This window comes from Trichomycterus rosablanca, chromosome 8 (assembly GCF_030014385.1).
Source record: "Trichomycterus rosablanca isolate fTriRos1 chromosome 8, fTriRos1.hap1, whole genome shotgun sequence".
Lineage (NCBI taxonomy): Eukaryota > Metazoa > Chordata > Actinopteri > Siluriformes > Trichomycteridae > Trichomycterus > Trichomycterus rosablanca.
The window spans coordinates 37,851,863-37,872,372 of NC_085995.1; the positions used below are offsets into that span (position 1 = coordinate 37,851,863).

The 20,510-nt window shown below is 41.6% G+C and overlaps 1 protein-coding gene across 1 annotated transcript in view; it reads right to left on the minus strand.

The window, feature by feature from the left end:
* The window catches only part of flt4 (fms related receptor tyrosine kinase 4), a 68,597-nt gene that overhangs the window by 21,070 nt on the left and 27,017 nt on the right, over positions 1-20,510 (minus strand). Inside the window, exons 6-14 of the mRNA XM_062999671.1 lie at positions 18,113-18,252; positions 15,208-15,379; positions 15,010-15,124; positions 12,003-12,178; positions 11,496-11,664; positions 4,537-4,663; positions 3,108-3,216; positions 1,774-2,112; positions 826-972 (exon numbers count right to left, since the gene is read on the minus strand). Coding sequence (XP_062855741.1) covers positions 826-972; positions 1,774-2,112; positions 3,108-3,216; positions 4,537-4,663; positions 11,496-11,664; positions 12,003-12,178; positions 15,010-15,124; positions 15,208-15,379; positions 18,113-18,252 — 1,494 coding nt within the window. The remainder of the gene's footprint in view (positions 1-825; positions 973-1,773; positions 2,113-3,107; positions 3,217-4,536; positions 4,664-11,495; positions 11,665-12,002; positions 12,179-15,009; positions 15,125-15,207; positions 15,380-18,112; positions 18,253-20,510) is intronic.

Sequence of the window (20,510 nt, forward strand, 5' to 3'; positions counted from 1 at the left end):
ATAATTCACCTAAATAATACCTGCTCTGTGGTGGTCCTGTGGGGGTCCTGACCATTGAAGAAAATGGTGAAAGGGGCTAACAAAGCATGCAGAGAAACAGATGGACTACAGTCAGTAATTGTAGAACTACAAAGTGCTTCTATATGGTAAGTGGAGCTGATAAAATGGACAGTGAGTGTAGAAACAAGGAGGTGGTTTTAATGTTATGGCTGATCGGTGTGAGTTAATCACAATCGTTGTATTTCTGTGACCACATACATGAAGTAAAAAGTTAATTGTGAGATTTCTGTAAATATTCTGGGTTAGAAATATAAACACAACGATTTTTATGTTTTATTAATTTGGTTGTGTGGAACGCTCCATGTGATTTGACTATATGGTTTGGACCTCTGATTCCTCACTACTGTTTTTTTAAAATGCATTTGACCTTTTTTTCGGCAGGCAGAGCTGAGGTTCGATACGATGTATTTGAGATTCCAGCTCTGGTTCCAGCGTGTGTTTTTAACCGCTGCCCCACCTGAGCGGCCTAGCCAATCATATTTAATCGATAATTCTGTGGGGGATTCGATCCCTGGATCCCAGCAGTAGTAACTGCCCTTCAAGTGTGTTCTCCAAAATAATATTAGACTAAAATAGCTTGAACATTGCTTGCATTTCTAATTATATGGATGACAAAGATAAAACAGCACTTAAAAAAGGATACAATTAAATGAAAGCTTCTGTAATTTAGTTTTTCATAAATGAAGTGAAATATCCTTTTATAAGATCTCTCTGCATCTCCATCTGAATTTCTGTAACATCCATGATAAGGAGGCTCAGGCTGACCTGATATTTGATGGAGGGGTTGGTTGTCTTTAAACCAGGAGAGCTGAGGAAACGGCGTGCCCTCCACATCACACTCCATCTGCAGAGATGCGCTGACATTGACCGTCTGGTTGCTGGGGTTGTGTCTGTACCGCGGAGCCTCCAGGGCTGCGGAGACAAGCGAGCGAGAGAAGGAAGATGAAAGAAACAACAGAGCGGGAGTGTCAAACAGAGAAATATATAGTGAGTATTGGGAAAGGTCGAGCGTCTCCACTCAAGTGTCACGACAAATCAATTTTGCATTCACAGTGTACGTAACCTTCCCAGCTCTGCTCTGGTCCCTGTGACACCCCGGGACAAAACGACATTACAAATTCAATTTACAGGAGAAATATATCAGAGAAAAGCCTGAGAGGCTGAAACCTGAGACTACACTGATACACAGACATGTATGTTATTACATATACAGTATAACATAACATCAGATCACACAGTCACAGAATTCAAATGATTTTTTATTATTTATATACTGCATGAGTGGAGGGAAATATTATAATATTATATTGACATTTGTAGGATCCTGCAGCTGTAGCTACATTTAGATCTCATGATAGATTTGTTAAGACATAAAAGTGAACAAGCAATATATAAAAATATATCTGTCTGTCTGTCTAACTATCTATCTGTCTGTCTGTCTATCTATCTATCTATCTATCTATCTATCTGTCTTTCTGTCTATATGTCTTTCTGTCTATATGTCTCTCTGTCTATCGATCTATCTATCTATCATCTGTCTGTCTGTCTGTCTGTCTGTCTATCCATCTATCCGTCTGTCTGTCTGTCTGTCTGTCTGTCTGTCTGTCTGTCTGTCTGTCTATCTATCTATCTATCTATCTATCTATCTATCTATCTATCTATCTTAATTATTATCTATTTAAAGTTATTTTACCCTCTTAAAGAACCTCTCACCCTTGACAGAGACGTATTTTCGGTGACAGTGCCTCTCTCCACTGCGCCGGTTCTGCACCTCACACACGTAGTTCCCCTCCTCCTGCAGCTGTATGCTGGGAATGCTCAGCTCCAGCACCCAGTTGTTGGTGGAGTTGTGGAAGGACAGATCACCGCCCAGCACCTCAGCGTACTGGTGTAGGCTCTTACAGTCCTCCGGCGGTACGGCCTGTGGGTCCAGGCGGTACCAGCGCAGGTTCTCGTAGGTGTAGTTATCAGCGCTGCACTTCAGACGTACAGGATCCAGCTCCAGCGGCTCCTCTGAGGGCTCCATCTCGATCCCAAACCCTTCTGGAATGTCTGAACGGAAGAAACAGGGAAAAAATGATCAATTATTTTCTCTTTAAATAATTGTCTATTCAGGGCATGTGCGATACCCTACTGCTACCTTACTGCTGTTTTCACCCATTGTCTATTATCTTTTTCAGAAATATAGTTCTAGTCTTTATTCTTTATATTGAAGATTTTTTTAGGCATGCATACATCTATATTCACCGATCAGCCATAACATTAAAACCACCTCCTTGTTTCTACACTCACTGTCAATTTTATCAGCTCCGCTTACCATATAGAAGCACTTGTAGTTCTACAATTACTGACTGTAGTCCATCTGTTTCTCTAGAAAACTTTTTAAAGCCTGCTTTCACCCTGTTCTTCAATGGTCAGGACCCCCACAGGACCCCCACAGAGCAGGTATTATTTGGGTGGTGGATCATTCTCAGCACTGCAGTGACACTGACATGGTGGTGGTGTGTTAGTGTGTATTGTGCTGGTATGAGTGGATCGGACACAGCAGCGCTGCTGGAGTTTTTAAATACCGTGTCCACTCACTGTCCACTCTATTAGACACTCCTACCTAGTTGGTCCACCTTGTAGATGTAAAGTCAGAGACAATCGCTCATCTATTGCTGCTGTTTGAGTCGGTCATCTTCTAGACCTTCATCATTGGTCACAGGACGCTGCACACGGGGCGCTGTTGGCTGGATATCTTTGGTTGGTGGACTATACTCAGTCTACTGAGTATATACTCAAACCGATGGACTACAGTTAGTAATTGTAGAATTATACATACTTCTATATGGTAAGTGGAGCTGATAAAATGGACAGTGAGTGTAGAAACAGGGAGGTGGTTTTAATGTTATGGCTGATCAGTGTATAATGTCCTGGGGACGGAAATGGCACCGATTTGGCAAAATTACCCTGCTGTGTTCGAGCATCATCACCCTGCCACCCTTGACCAGGATGTAACTGATCATATTTAATTAATGCTGAACTGCTTCGTCAGCATCACTCACTGGTCACGTAGAAGTAGATGAGTCGTTCATCCTTCCCCACCTTGTTCTCTGCTGAACATTTGTACATGGCCGACACGTTGGCACTGCGAATGACCACACGACCCACTGTCTGCAAAAAACCACACAAAACACGTCAGACCTGCCGTTACGTCCTTTTCTCAGACCTGGCATCAACAGTGTTCCCATCTATTCTATCTATCCTAAACAGAGTGAGAACCTCACCGGTGTGACAGAAAACAGGAAGTGACAGGTCAGAGCATGCACGACTGTTTATTCCCCGAGCCTACAGGAAGTGTGGAAAGGAAGAAGGAAGAGGAAGTTTAAACATATCTAATGTGGAAACAGCAACATTCACCACCAATTCCACTCCTGACTGACAAACACTGACAGAGTTTTTCTTTCCTCCGAGATCAATAAAGTATCTATCTGTCTGTCTGTCTACCTACCTATCTATTTGTCTGTCTGTCTGTCTGTCTACCTACCTACCTGTCTGTCTGTCTGTCTGTCTATCTATCTATCTATCTATCTATCTATCTATCTATCTATCTATCTATCTATCTATCTATCTATCTATCTATCTATCTGTCTGTCTATCTGTCTCTCTGTTTGTCTTTCTATCTGTATGTCTATCTATCTATCTATCTATCTATCTATCTATCTATCTATCTATCTATCTATCTATCTATCTATCTATCTATCTATCTATCCATCTATCTATCTATCTGTCTGTCTTTCTATCTGTGTGTCTGTTTATCTGTCTGTCTGTCTGTTTGTCTGTCTGTCTGTCTGTCTGTCTATCTATCTATCTATCTATCTATCTATCTATCTATCTGTCTGTCTCTCTGTCTGTCTTTCTATCTGTATGTCTGTTTATCTGTTTGTCTGTCTATTTATCTATCTGTCTGTCTGTCTGTCTGTCTATCTATCTATCTATCTATCTATCTATCTATCTATCTATCTATCTATCTATCTATCTATCTATCTATCTATCTATCTATCTATCTATCTATCACATCATTAAATAGCAATAATATATTAAGGGTTCATGTCTGATAGCATTACACTGAGGGTGAACAAGTTTTCAACCACGGTACTGGATGTGGAAAAGCTACATCAGGCTTAAATGAAGCTACTGAAATGGCCCTTCCAAATTCCTATCAGAAATTTGTGGAAAAGTCAAGTCTGTGCCAAAAAAGCCAACATTTGGTTCAACTTTACCATTTCTGCCAAGTGGTCAGAAATCCAACCGGAACTGTGTCAGAAGCCAAATATACTACCACATGTGCTGTTTGTATATTTTTGACTAAGCAGGTTGCGTCATATTTTATGAAAATCAGAATAAAGTAAAAGTGTGTTTGGATCATTTAGTTACAGAAGGAAATCATTCCAATCATTATTATAATATAAATGATCGTATTATAATTCAAACCTTTTGCTTGCCGTCCACCAGTTCAGTCAGAGTGTCCATGCTTTCAACTGGGTTCAATGCATGGTCAAGGTCTAGATCAATCCAGTCCTGACACAGAGCCACCCTGTCCCGCTGTCCTCGACGAGACCTGTGAAGATTCATTCATCAAAACTCATTTAATGTGCTGATACAGAACAGGCAGCTGGAATACTAATCACACAGAAAATCATACAGATGAGGCCCAACATCAGGAAAATGTGATGTTAAAGTTAGTGCTGTTTACACTAAAAAATCTAAAAATCTTAACATTTATATAAGTTAGAGAAACAAATTAAAGCACAGTTAAACAATGAACAAAATTAAATAAAAGAATGTGACAAGGCAAATGGTTTTGTTAGACATTGTCTCATGTAGAACCTAACATTAAACTGAATATAGATTACCCATTTATTATGATTTCTCAGTAACACCCAAGTAATGCACATTTTCTAGTCAATCAGAAAAGATTAACTGTACAACCTTAAAAAGTCAGAAACAAAATATGCATGATTGTGGTTTAAAGGAAAATAATCTCTAAAGGGGTGGTGTGATGCAGATGCAGACTTATTTTCTATTTATTGATGCATTTTCTCCCCATTTTTCTCCCGATTTAGTGTCATTAATCTGTTGGGGATCCCTGATTGCAATCCAGGTGGGATCCATTCTGCACATGTGCCTCTATCTGCTAATCAGGGTCCTTACACAGCGTTAGAAGATCCCACCCACACATAGTCCGGTCATCCCGCCCTAGCAGACACGGGCTAATTATGCCCGCTAGATGGTGCCCAGCCCAGAGTTTAGAACCGAGTAGTTCAGAATCTCGGCGCTGGTGTGCTAGCGGAATATCCCTGGGCATCTATGCAGACTATTTTATTCTGTTTAGTTGGCACCACCACCACCAAACTGCCACAGTTGGACCCTTGAGCAAGGCCCTTAATCCTCCTTAATTGTTTAAATGGTACTTGGTCAATATTGTAAGTTGCTTTGGATAAAAATGTTTGCTACATGCCATAAACAGAGTAGAATGAGGGCAGATTGTAGCCTAGCGGTTTAGGTACTAAACTTGTAAGCAAAAGGTCGCTGGTTCAAACCCCACCACGGCCAGGTTGCCACTGTTGGGCTCTTGAGCAAGGCCCCTAACCGTCAAGTGCTTGGACTGTATACTGTCACAGTACTGTAAGTCGCTTTGGATAAAAGCGTCCAGAAAATGTAAATTTGCCTATTTTACTGCAACTGTTTTTTGGCCTAAATGACTCCACATCATTAAACATGATTTCACACAAATCTAACTTAAAGATAAACAAGAATCCCAGACAAACATCTACATAATAGAACTACATAAATCTCTCCTCAGTGTGTCCATAATACAAAAGATAGGTAAAAACAGGATTCATGAAAGGGTAGCAACATTTATTTATTTATTAGGATTTTAACATCATGTTTTACACACTGGTTACATTCATGACAGGAACGGTAGTTACTCAATACACAAGATTCATTAGTTCAAGTTTAATATCAAACACATTTTGTCATGGACCATTTAGTATCTCCAATTCACCTCACTTGCTCGTCTTTGGACTGTGGGAGGAAACCGGAGCTCCCGGAGGAAACCCACACAGACACGGGGAGAACATGCAAACTCCACACAGAAAGGATCCAGATTGCTCCACCTGGTAATCAAACTTAGGACCTTCTTGCTGTGAGGCGACAGTGCTACCCACCGAGCCGCCCAGGGTAGCAAGACAAACCACCAGGAGAAACATCAGCGCTTCTCTGATGTTTACAGTCACTGCTGCTTTAGCTGGTGCAACTAATCAAGATGTTCATGGACAGTTACTTCATATGGGTGTAAATAAGCTGTTGGATAACTTTGTTCCTTAATAAAGATGTAGTTTTGTATTTTATGTTTATTTAATGATTTATATTCACTCAGTGTGGCCAATATTACCCACCACCACATTACTGTGATGTTAGAAACTAATGAAAAGTAGGTGTCCGCTGATGAACCCTACATCCTCCATGACCATTGTGTGTGTGTGTGTGTGTGTGTGTATGTATGAGTCAGGGTTATAAAGAGGATGTGCCGATGGACACAGGAAGTGCTCGTAGACTCTGCTTTCCTGTGGACCGTAAGGATTGGTGAAGGTCTCACATGAAGGCCACACACAGATTACACACGCTAAATCATTAATGCTGCAGCCAACGCACACACACACACACACACACACACATACACACACACACGTGTGGAATAATGATGATTCTGTGGGAACTGGTATGACCTGGAAAAAAGTGCTAGTGCAGATACAGTGCGGGTTGAATACAGATGAGCGGGGGGTAGAAAGAGAGGGAGGGAGCAAGAATTTAAAGTGGATTTTTGCCCCCTAGAGAGATCTTAAGCTCTCTGGTTAGGATGTCATGCTGTGCTATCAACCTTGGGCACGGCTGACTGTGCCTGAGGGAGGAAAGTCAACTGGGCTTCATTGTCACTGTACAGTTGCACCCTCTGCTGGCTGGTCGAGGCACCTACACTAGTGGTCAGGTTTGGCTATGTTTATACATGGCATGTTTTTTCTATAAGACGCCAGGAGAATTACAACAGGGGAATTGGCAGTGAAATATGAGAGAATGCATAATTAGAAAACGTCATTCATGGCTTTAAGATGGGTTGCCAGATGTTTAGGATACCTTGGATCAACGGGCAACTTGTGCATCAGACTCCTCATTCCCTGCATTTTTATCCACAACTTAAATCTGGCAACCCAAGTTGTGCATTTGAGCGTCGCATTCTCAGTCTGCGCTTTAATGATGGAACCTTTTTCACACCTTTGCCAGCAAACTAAAAGAATTCAAGATAAGGCCAGAAGTATGTAGACACCTCTTCTAATCATTCAATTCAAGTGTTTCAGCCACAACCATTGCTAACTGGCAAAAAAACAATATTATTTAATAATAAAAAATGTGCTTTCAACTTTGTTGCAACAGTTTGGGGAAGGCTCTTTCCAGTCCATCACCACTGTACACACTTTGCACAGAGCGAGATCCATGTAGACACGGTTTGAGGAGTTTGTTGTGGAGGAGTGGAGGAACTCCCGTCTGCACACTAGAGTCCAGAGTCACTGACCTCAACCTTAATAAACCCTTTGTTTTTATTTGTACTGCTTCAAAAAAAAAAAAAAAGGTGTGATTTTGATCAAAATACTACAGATGTACAAAACTGTCAGCAATAATATTTACAAAATATCAGAGATGTGATAGCTCTGACTTTCAAAGATTAAATCAGATTTGGATTAATAGAGATAAATAATGTTACGTGTTGAAATATATCTGTGTTTCCTACCATGGTAAATTACTGTTAATCATTTTTCTGAGGAATCATTAACATTAACATATGATCAGACAGTCTCTTAATATATATGAATATTCATAATAATAATAATACTGTATAATTGAAGGTGAATCGTGCAACTTTATGTTATTCAGAAAGTTTGAATAGTAGCCCTTCATATTATTAAATACCCTTGAAGTAGCTCTCGTTCTCGAAAGGTTGGTGACCCCTGGTTTAAAATAATGTCATCAGGGACTGTTGGCCCTCGAGCACTTTCACATTATCAAATCTGGCCCTCCTAGAAAAAAGTTTGGACACCACTGGTGTATAGCATAGTGTAGCGTTTAAGTGTCTAAGTGTTAACGTTTAGTTAGTAATCATTTAGTCAAAATGTCCAAGATGTCGAAGTCTAAAGAAGCAAAAAACACGACTCGGGTAACTGAGTTTAGAAAACTAACAACCAACTTTGTGGACGCAGGGAGGGGGGCAAAGCACGGACGAGAATTTTCATTTGATACCGTCGCTGGTTTACATTCAACTATTAAGGTAGCCGTACTGTGTATTGTAGCTTCTATTTATTCTATCATTCAATTATGAGAGTAATTTAATGACTGCTGTGAAATGTGGCTCTTTTCTTTAAAAATCCATGAAATTTGTGATTATTGAAAAACGAGGTTCCTAGTAGGGCCCTAGTTATAGTGGTTTAAAAATACCAGTCAATATATACAGTACTTTATTGTGTGTGTGTGTGTGTGTTTGTAGCACAACTGTGAGCGTGTGGGTTCAATGTGGACCTCGCCCACACACTGCTGCTTCTCTTCCACTCGCGTGACTCTCCAGCCACAAAGAACGAATCAATAGGAAGCAGTTCAGATCCTCCAGCTTTTAGCACCGCAGACTCAGCTCGTATTTTCACGGCCAGAGGATACTAGCACATCCCAGTCATGTCTCAGTGCTTCCTGTTCCCTTCACACCCATCGCTTCAGGCGTGAACCGTGGCTTCAGGAGCTCGGACTCAGCTGGGCGGAACACAATAAATATACCCGATGCCCTTCCACAGCCCTGCCTGCTCTTACGCTGAGAAAATAAACACCCCGCTCCGAAACGCCGCAGTGAAAACGGCTCCTGGAGGAGGGCGGCGGCTGGCGGAGAGCCAAGAGCGACAAAGACGATCCGCTCTGAACTGGGAGTGAACCGCCAGGCCTCGCGTTTAACGTTCATTAACAATTTTGACAGCCTCGGGAACGAAACTAATACTCCCACCACGACGTGGGTACGAGGTGCCGGGTCAAAAATTCCATTAGTGCAGCAACATCAAGCAAATTCGACTTGTTTCCAGAAATCTGCGGGTGTTTTTCGTTTTGACAGATGCATGTGTTTACCAGGGAGGACCTGAGCGGAATTATTATGATGTTGAGCAGATTATCTGTCCACAAAAGCTTCAGTGCTTCACACTCTGAGCGTAACATTCGGTTTCTTATCACACTCGCTCTGAGGGTTTTAGCCTCGGTTCTGCAGAGCTCGAACACGTGTAATATGATCTAATGTTCTCATAGATCATCTGTTTGTCAGGTAGATGTAATGAATCACCATTAAACAACAGCTCACCACCCCAAGTGCACCGTTAGAGGCCGTTAGATATGAAACAAGAAGCACACGAGCTCTAGTGTTTCAGGGCTGCTTCTATTATACAGTTTATAACATATAACATAAAATCTGGAAAGTTCAGACAGAATAAAAATGCAATTACAATAAAAATGCAGTGTTTCTTAACTTTAACACCTTAACTTTGACTTTTATTTGATTGCAGACAGCATGAACCCAAGATATTTGATGTTTTGTCTGGTCAACTTCACTTCATTTGTCTTCATTCATTATTATACATTCATTACTGCATTTTAGGCCAGCAACACATTCCAAAAAAAGTTAGGACAGGGACAATTTAGATTGCACGGTGGCTCGGTGGGTAGCACTGTCGCCTCACAGCAAGAAGGTCCTGGGTTCGATTCCCAGGCAGGGCGGTCCGGGTCCTTTCTGTGCGGAGTTTGCATGTTCTCCCCGTGTCTGCGTGGGTTTCCTCCGGGAGCTCCGGTTTCCTCCCACAGTCCAAAAAACATGCAGTCAGGTTAATTGGAGACACCGAATTGCCCTATAGGTGAATGGGTGTGTGTGTGTGTGTGTGTCTGCCCTGCGATGGACTGGCGCCCCGTCCAGGGTTTTACTGTGTGCCTTGAGCCCATTAAAAAGCTGGGATAGGCTCCAGCAACGACGCTAATTGGATAAGCGGTTAAGAAAGTGAGGGACAATTTAGATTGTTATCAGCAACCATGGAATGTCAGTGCCAGGGTGTGTCATGGTATGGGGGTGTCATGGTATGGGGTTGTTTTAGTGCCAGGGTGTGCACCGTTATGGGATTGTGTCATCTACGTAGATCATGGGATCTACAGGGGTGTATAGACGAAAAATACACTCAGACACCACCCAATTCTTGTTGGACAGCTTTAGATCTCATTGAATAAAGAATAGACCTGACTAAAAAAAGAGTCGGGGTCTATGACACTGTGTAAGGACCCTGGTTAGTAGCCCGAGGTGCCTGTGCAGAAGTGGAGGGGCTTGGGGGCTGGTATGTGACTCTGTGTGTGAAACTAGCCTCAGGCAAGTATTCACCCAATAAGAAGGCACACGTTGGAGGGAGGGTGTGTCAAGGAAATATACCCTCTTTGAATGCAATACGGATCATCAGCAGCGTAAAACAAATTGGCTACACAAAATTGGGAGAAAAAAAGGGGAAAAATGTATCATAACCCAATCATAAGATCATATAATCAGGAAATGTTTATAGTTATGTTCAAAGGTGTTTCTAGAGGGCCACTGCCGATGTGTCCCAGGACCCCAAGGAGTTGGACCACCTATGCAGAAGCTTCACTTTTCTGAGAAGGTTTTCTACAATATTTCAGTGTCTGCGGGAATTTGTGCCTATTCAGTCATGATGAAAAAAAAGCTTGGTTTAAAGAAACTCCAGACCTCTGAACAGCTTTGGAATGAACTGGAACATCAACTGAGGCTTTACTGACCAACATCAGTACTTCATTTGGTTTAAAATGGGACGTCCGACAAGCACATGATCAGGTGTCCGAATACCTTTGTTCAAAACTTCAGACCTCTGAGGCTTTATTGACCAACATCAGTGTCTGGCCATACAAATGCTGTTATGTTTTGACTGAATGGGCACAAATTCCCACATACGTTCTTGTGAGTAGCCTTATCAGAAGAACGACTACAGATCACATAGTGCGGACTCTATTTTAATACCATTTGGTTTTAAATGGGACGTCCGACGAGCTCATGATCAGGTGTCCGAATACTTTTGGCCATATCGTGTACCTCAGTATGACAGATATTTATGTGTTTGCTCTGTGATAGACTGGCAATACAACCGTTGTGTTTCCTGCCTTTCGCCCAGTAAATCGGACCCACCGCGACCCCTAAAACAGACAGTAAATGAATGCAAATCCACCTGCGGCACTTTTGCTTTTCAGTACGAGCCCAGGACTGGAGGTTTCCTCTGCAGTGATGTAACCGTGCTCATTTACATGAGTAACAAACAACTTACATTGATCTGCGGGTGGAATTCAGACCGCAGGGACTCCAGGGTCTCCACTGCCAGGTGATGATGGTGGGAGGAGGAAAACCAGTAGCGGTGCAGGTGAGAGTCTGTCGGCTGCCCCGTCTGTACGGGTTGGCGGGCGCCGCTGCCTCCTTCTCGTGTATCTGGGGTGGCACTACACACATAAATCACAGCACTGGCTTGATGAGTTTATTAATAATAAAGTGACTGTAATATTAATACGTTTAGATTTGGAGATGTTTGTAAATAGTAAAGTCAAATTTATTTATACAGCGCTTTTTACAATAAACATAGTCTCAAAGCAACTTTACAGAATCCAGAACATCCCAGAACAACCCAGAACATCCAGCTACGGTGCAAGGCTTCATGTTCTGTCTCAAAGATAAAAATTCTCATCCGTGCCATCTATTAACAATCAGCTGCATTAAACCAGCTATTAAATGTAATTGCTTGCTGTGCTGCATGGTGTAGAGTATAAAAAGAGCAAATTACCATTGACTATGAGAGTAAAGTTGAGTTTTTTCTCTAAAACAGCCGCGGTGTTCTTCAGAACCAGAACGTAATCTCCTGCATCCTCTCGGCGTACATCTCTGATCTCCAGGTTGTGATTGTGGATCTTAAACCTGCTGAACTCCGGCCGCCTCGTTATGAGCGTCCCGTTTTTATACCTGGACATGAACAAAGAAAATGACTCATTTTATTTTATTTTACTTCGCAATATTTACATGACAAAATGAGACCTGATAAGCAGAGCTGGGAAAACTGAATTACATTAAGCTTAAAACATTCCACACAATTCTGTCCTCACTGTAGTTATCAGATTAGATACATTTACATTTACATTTACATTTTTGGCATTTAGCAGACTATTTTATTCAGAGCGACTTACAGAAGTGCTTCCATAGTAAACATTTCATTACTGTAGTTTAAGTAGAACAACAGTCCAAGAACACAAATCTGTGTTTTTTGTTTTTTTTTAAAGAAATGAAAAAGAGCTTTAGTAAGTAAGTACAAGTCAGCTTAAGTGTTTAGTAAAGATGTGATGAAGGTTTTTAATCATTTTTTAAAGACAGCGAGAGACTCAGATGTTCGGACAGACAGAGAAAGCTCGTTCCACCATTTGGGTGCCAGTACAGAGAAGAGCCTTGATGCTCGTCTTCCTCTAGTCCTGGGTGGAGGGTCAAGTCGAGCGAGACTAGTGGCTCGGAGGTTGCGTGGTACAGAGTGAGGTTTGATTAGACCATGAATTAAAACATATTCAGAAGGGAGAGTGATTAAATACATCACATCATTAGTTCCAGGCTACTGTGTAGCACAATGATGTAGAAAAGTGCTTCTCAACCAGGGGCCGGGGCCCATTAAAGTGCCGCAGTAAACTCACAGGGGGTCCTTTTGCACATGTGATGGGACAGGAAAATCAATAAGCTATTATCATACTGCAGATCTCTTGTGATTTAATATAAATCTATTTTAAACTACCTAAAGCCCACATTGGAAAAATATTTGATTCGCCCACCACAAGGAGCAAACAGGAAGAACAAATTATTCTAATGATTCATTTACATTTTTGGCATTTAGCAGCACTTTTATCCAAAGCAACTTACAGTACTGGGACAGTATATTGTCTAAGCAATTAAAGGTTAAGGGCCTTGCTCAAAGGCCCAACAGTGGCAACCTGGCAGTGGTGGGGCTTAAACCAGCGACCTTTCGATTACTAGGCCAGTACCTTAACCACTAGGCTACAACTTCCCTATAATTCAGACCCAGGTGAGAAAGTTCTAGTAGCAAACCCACTACACCAACCAAAATCAGACAATACCAAGGAAATATTACTTCATTGTGAATTCATTGAACATCTCATGAGCAACAAGGGCTAAAAAATGTTCGTTTAAATAACAATACCTTGCTGAAAGCATAAGAATAATATCCTAAACCATGTGTTTTTTTAACACAGGGGGAGAAGGGTAGAGAACCGCTGATGTTGAATACACTAAGCTTAACCTCACACTTAAGGTCTAAGATATAATGGTATCTGTAGAGAATATTTGGTCTCACATTAAATACGAGGGTTCTTCAAAACATTTCCACACTTTTTAACTCTATTTATTAAAAATTTCATAAACAAATAACATCACTTTTCTAGATCATCACCTTCAGATGCATTTTTCCAGCATCATACCAACTTTTTAACACCATCAGCAAAAATTTTTTTGGTTGAGCGCGTAGCCACGGATGCAGCGCTGCTCTCACATCATCATCACATGAAAATCTTCTTCCCCTTAAAGCCTCTTTGTGCATCCAAAAAGGTGGAAATCAGATGGAGCTAAATCCGGACTATAAGAGTCTCTCAGACACGACGAGTTACTACTAATCCCACCCCAAATATAAAAGTGTGGAAACTTTTTGAAGATCCTTCGTACGAACTAGCTCTGTAATGTTTTTCAACAGTTCGAAGCCTTAAATGCTTTACAAATGTACACACAAAACTTCAACATGTAAAGAAATGAAAGAAAAAAGCTCTATTTTATCTATTTGTTGGATAATATGTTGTTAAGACCATTAAAAGCTTAACGTTTTGCCATACTGAAATCACTTTCTGGAAGTTCACACTATATATTACAGCAAAAAAACAAAAACTGTTTGATTTCTTGTTAAATGCAGATCAGTGAACATTTTCACAAATAATAATAAAAATCCACGTTCCAATGGAAGAGCACTACTGACAGTAGTCACAGCTTTATTTTTAATAGGTATGTCCAATCTTTTATGCATTAATTATGCATTTAACAAGACATTAATAATTTAAGTACATTTTAATTGCTTATCATACTAGCTCATTTTAAAATAATATGATCATGTATTATTAAGTATTATGAGTGGATTTTCATTCAATCATTGTCTGTTTTAGCACCTCTTTATCCTACTCAGGGGGGTGGCACGGTGGCTAGCACTGTCACCTCACAGCAAGGTCCTGGGTTCGATACCCAGGTGGAGCGGTCTGGGTTTCCTCCAGGAGCTCTAGTTTCCTCACACAGATACATTCAAGTGAGGTGAATTGGAGATACAAAATTGTCCATGACTGTGTTTGACATTGAACTTGTGAACTGATGAATCTTGTGTAACCAGTAACTGCCTGTCCTGGCATGAATGTAACCAAAATAAAACATGAAGTTAAAATCCTAATAAATAAATAAATGAATCCTACTCAGGGGTGCGGTGGGTACAATTCACCAGGCAAAAGGTAGGAAACACCCTGGACAGGTCTCCCCTGTCTCTAACCCTATCCGGCTTAATATCCCACCCCTATCTGAACCACAGGCCAATTGTTGTTCATGTGGCCTCTCAGCCCAGCCGGCAGTGTTCTAGCGAGTGTTTTTACCGCTGCACCACCTGAGCGGCACATGAGTGGATTTTGATCCTGTTTAGATAAGCAAGTCATTTGCTTTAAGAAATACAGCTATGGTTTGGACAACTGACGGCAGACTTTTGCTAAACGTACCACTGAGTGGACGGTGTTGGATACGCAGACACTCGGACCGAAAGCTTGACTGATTTTTGTCCAGCTGATGCTTCCACCACAGAACCAGTGCTGTCCACGCTGATGAACGGCTTCTCTGGAACGTAAAGGATATCAGGAGTTAGTGTAATTAATAAAAGCAGCCACAGGTATCTCAGGATTCTGTGATTTGTTGGTTACCGTGTACGATGACTAACGTGGAGCGCTCCATGCTCCTCTCCACACTGTTAGCAGAGCAGGTGTAAAAGCCGGAGTCGTTGATGTTGACGTTGCGGATGGTTAGGACGCTGGTGGCTTCCTTGACTTGTTCCAGCATGTTGCGGACAGGCTGCAGGCTCACCACCCTATCGTCCTGTCGGCACAAAGGATTGGGACACAGCCAGAGATGCTTGTTAACAGCAGGTAATTTAGTAATTTAGAACGATTTTGTGCACAGGAGGAATACACAGATCAGGCATAACATTAAAACCACCTCCTTGTTTCTACACTCACTGTCCATTTTATCAGCTCCACTTACCATATAGAAGCACTTCGTAGTTCTACAATTACTGACTGTAGTCCATCTGTTTCTCTGCATGCTTTGTTAGCCCCCTTTTATGCTGTTCTTTAATGGTCAGGACCCCCACAGGACCACCACAGAGCAGGTATTATTTAGGTGGTGGATCATTCTCAGCACTGCAGTAATACTGACATGGTGGTGGTGTGTTAGTGTGCATTGTGCTGGAGTTTTTAAACACCTCACTGTCACTGCTGGACTGAGAATAGTCCACCAATCAAAAATATCCAGCCAACAGCGCCCCGTGGGCAGCGTCCTGTGACCACTGATGAAGGTCTAGAAGATGACCGACTCAAACAGCAGCAATAGATGAGCGATCGTCTCTGACTTTACATCTACAAGGTGGACCGACTAGGTAGGAGTGTCTAATAGAGTGGACAGTGAGTGGACACGGTATTTAAAAACTCCAGCAGCACTGCTGTGTCTGATCCACTCATACCAGCACAACACACACTAACACACCACCACCATGTCAGTGTCACTGCAGTGCTGAGAATGATCCACCACCTAAATAATACCTGCTCTGTGGGGGTCCTGACCATTGAAGAACAGCATGAAAGCAGGTTAAAAAAGTATGTAGAAAAACAGATGGACTACAGTCAGTAATTGCTTCTATATGGTAAGTGGAGCTGATAAAATGGACAGTGATGGCAGAAACAAAGAGGTGGTTTTAATGTTATGGCTGATGGGTGTAAATATTTAATGCTGGACTGGACAGTCTGGGTTTTTCTCAGTTTGTTTTCCTCGGTTTATTAGGAATAAATTGCCCTCTGTGGTTGGATGATACATGAGTTCCATTAATATGTTTAAACCTGGTGAACTTTTTAAATCGACGACAGAGCTTCGTTTTCATGCACGGCCATGCGTCAGCGCGTATGACCCATCAGCGCAGCACTAAAGCCAAGAGCGAGTGTGTTTATGATGGATGCTGTCCTTTGGAAGCCAGTTAAATACAAAAATGATGTACAGTACATTCTCTATTAGATGGCACGGGTGATTTTGGGAGATGTCAGTTTGATAAACTTGGCCTGGGAAATTACTTGCAAAGGTGCAATTACACTTGGATTTAGTCCAGATTGTAAAGTGCAACGTTATTACATGGAGTAGAAATGAACTTTCACAGCCCACCCACCAACCCACCCACCAATCCATCCATCCATTCATCAATCCATTTATCGAGAGCAATAGAGGCTCAGCAGTTAGGGTGCTGTACTAGTAATTAGAAAGTTGCTGGTTCAAGCCCCTCCACTGCCAGGTCGCCACTGTTGGACCTCATCGCAGATTTTTACAGATTTTTAAAGAAAAGAGCCACATTTCACAGTCATTAAATTACACTCATAAATTGAATGATAGAATAAATAGAAGCTACAGTACACAACACAGCTACCTTCATAGTTCAATGTAAACCTAGATTATTCAGTGACGGTGCAAGGCTTCATGTTCTGTATATATATAAAACAATGTATAATGTTATATAATAATATGTTGCTGTCCAGTGAGATAGGTAATTTAGACCGTGCGCTCCAAATTGGCAGGGAATTCATTTACATTTACGGCATTTAGCAGACGCTTTTATCCAAAGTGACTTACAGTACTGTGACAGTATGTTATCTAAGCAATTGAGGGTTAAGGGCCTTGCTCAAGAGCCCAACAGTGGCAACCTATCAGTGGTGGGGCTTGAACAGCAACCTTTTGTTTAGTGGTCCAGTACAGTACCTTAACCGCTAGGCTACAACTGCCATATTCAGATACACAGTTATTACAGTTAATATTCATGTAATATAATTTAAAACAGTTCCACACAGATACGAGGGATCTTCAAAAAGTTTCCACACTTTTATATTTTGGTTATAAGCGGTGAGGGAGGGAGGAGTAATCGGTCACGTCTGAGAGACGCTTACAGTCCGGAATCTGGTTTCCACCTCTTTGGACGCTCAGAGAAGCTTTAGGGTGAAGAAAATTTTAATGTGATGATGATGTGAAAGCAGCGGTGCATCAGTGGCTACGAGCTCAACCAAAACATTTTTTGCTGATGGCATTAAAAAGTTGGTACGATGCTGGAAAAATGCATCAGAAGGTGATTATGTAGCTTTTAAAAAGCTCAGATGTTTATACTGTATTTATAACACGTTCTATACAGATGAACAAAAATACTCTTGTTCATGTTTGAACATGGATTAGCCCACTTCAGCCCTTTTCTTCTAGTAACTATGAGAACTGCAAGAATTCAGAATTCAATATTCTATTTTTTGCCAATTCTAGGTCATTAGCATGTACTGAGAAATTTCTGACTAAGATGTTAAACTGTTGCACCAAAATAATGGACAATAAATGTTGTGGCTCCCAAGGTGGTCCCGATGGGAAAGTTAATAGCGTAATTATCATCATGTATATTTAAACATCTATATCCAATGTCATCCAAATACTAGTTGAATGAGTTAAACTTTTTATGGTTCCATACATTTGTGGATTCAGCACATTTTACTTAAGTACTAAAAATTAAGGACGTCACTTATCCATTTTATTTACCTTTTGTCCCGGGTAGATCCATTTGAACTCCACTCCAGTGTTAAACTCCACCAGCGCGGTGCAGTTAAGCACCAGGACGTCGGCCCGCATCAGTTCAATAGTTGAGCCTTCAGGAAACAGCTTGAGGTCGTAAAACTTTCCTGCAGGGGGTCACAAGCATCAGAACCGTGGAGAGTTGGCATGTTAGTCACGGGCTCGGTACAGACCATAACAAGTACAGCTGCTGGAATGTTATCTCTATATCAGATCTCAGAGATCTGACACTGACTGATGAGTTTAATCTCATGCTCTGATGCTCAGTGCTGCTTAATGTTACAGTATGTAGCCAAAAGTTTGTGGACACTTTGGTTGTGAGCTATGACGGCCTCTAATCTCAGGAAAGCACCGATGTTGGGCAATCAATAACCTTTAGGCCATATAATGTATGTCTTGGCTAACACTGACCACTTTTAAAGTAAAAAAGGAGATGAAGAGTAAATGGCATCTTTCAGCATCCTGGTCACGGTGGGTCTGATTCCACTGGGGAAACACTGGGCGCAAGGCAGGAATACACTGAGCAGGACTTTGGTCACCCCCTTCCAGACATAGCAAATCATCTGTGTTTCTACACTCACTGTCCATTTTATCAGCTCCACTTACCATATAGAAGCACTTTGTAGTCCTACAATTACTGACTGTAGTCCACCTGTTTCTCTACATACTTTTTTAGCCCCCTTTCACCCTGTTCCTTAATGGTCAGGACCCCCACAGGACCACTACAGAGCAGGTATTATTAAGGTGGTGAATCATTCTCAGAACTGCAGTGACACTGACATGGTGGTGGTGTGTTAGTGTGTGTTGTGCTGGTATGAGTGGATCAGATACAGCAGCGCTGCTGGAGTATTTAAATACTGTGTCCACTCACTGTCCACTCTATTAGACACTTCTACCTAGTGTAGATGTAAAGTCAGAGATGATCACTCATCTATTGCTGCTGTTTGATCTTCATCTTTCATCTTTCATCTTCTAGACCTTCATCAGTGGTCACAGGTTGCTGCCCACGGGGCGCTGTTGGCTGAATATTTTTGGTTGGTGGACTATTCTCAGTCCAGCAGTGACAGTGAGGTGTTTAAAAACTCCAGCAGCGCTGCTGTATCTGATCCACTCATACCAGCACAACACACACTAACACACCACCACCATGTCAGTGTCACTGCAGTGCTGAGAATGATCCACCACCCAAATAATACCTGCTCTGTGGTGGTCCTGTGGGGGTCCTGATAATTGAGGAACAGCATGAAATGGGGCTAACAAAGCATGCAGAGAAACGGATGGACTACAGTCAGTAATTGTAGAACTACAAAGTGCTTCTATATGGTAAGTGGAGCTGATAAAATGGACAGTGAGTGTAGAAACAAGGAGGTGGTTTTAATGTTATGGCTGATTGATGTATGTCTGTTAAGATGCCCTGTCGGCTGATAGCACTGCTGGGATTCGAACCCAGATCTCAGGGGTGGTATTTATTTAGAATAAACTGAATTATTTATAAAACATGATTTATTGCATGTTTTTTTAGTTTGGTCTGTAGGCTGGCAAAGATGTTCTTATCAGTTGGAGTAAGAAAAAATGAAAATGCCCTTCAGCTGACATAAAGTTGGAAAGTTAATGGGCCGTAACACTAAAAACTGGCTCGCACCAGTACAAGTACTGCTCTGCGCACACCAGATAATGGAATTTTAATGTCTAGATGAAGTTATGCATCAAGGACTTGAACAAACAACTCGGCGAGGCATAAAACTGTCATTTTTTAGAGCCTTTGCTCAAACATTTGATAAACTGTCCTTCTTGTGGTCCAGAGTGAAGCTTGAAAATGAGCTGGTATGGCAAAGGCTGCCCTTAGAACTGAGTCGGCCGTCTGACCATAATCCGTTGACCTTAGTTCTTCCTGTCCAATATTAGTGCCTGTCCACACAAATGCTCTCTGACTAACTTACTAACAAATTCACAGAAATACACTCCATAATCCTTAAAAAGCCTTCACATAGGAGTGGGGTTGTCATAGTGGTGGGGGCAACACTTTATTAGTGCCCATGGTTTTATAATAGGATACGAACAAACTCATAATCAGGTGTCCACAAACGTTAGCATTTCTGAGGCCCTCGGAAGCCTGAACTCTTTGTAGAGGTGGGTGAGCGTATTATTAGGGCCACATGAGCTATTCTTACATAGGAATAATAAATATCAATCCATCAATGGTCCAACAATTTACCCATTCATTCATTCATTCATTCATGCACTGTTTTTGCCACCGCTTTATCCTGGTCATGGTCACAGTGGTTCTGATTCATTACACACACTTACACACATACCTAGGGCAATTTAGTCTGACTGCATGTCTTTGGACTTGTGGGACGAAACC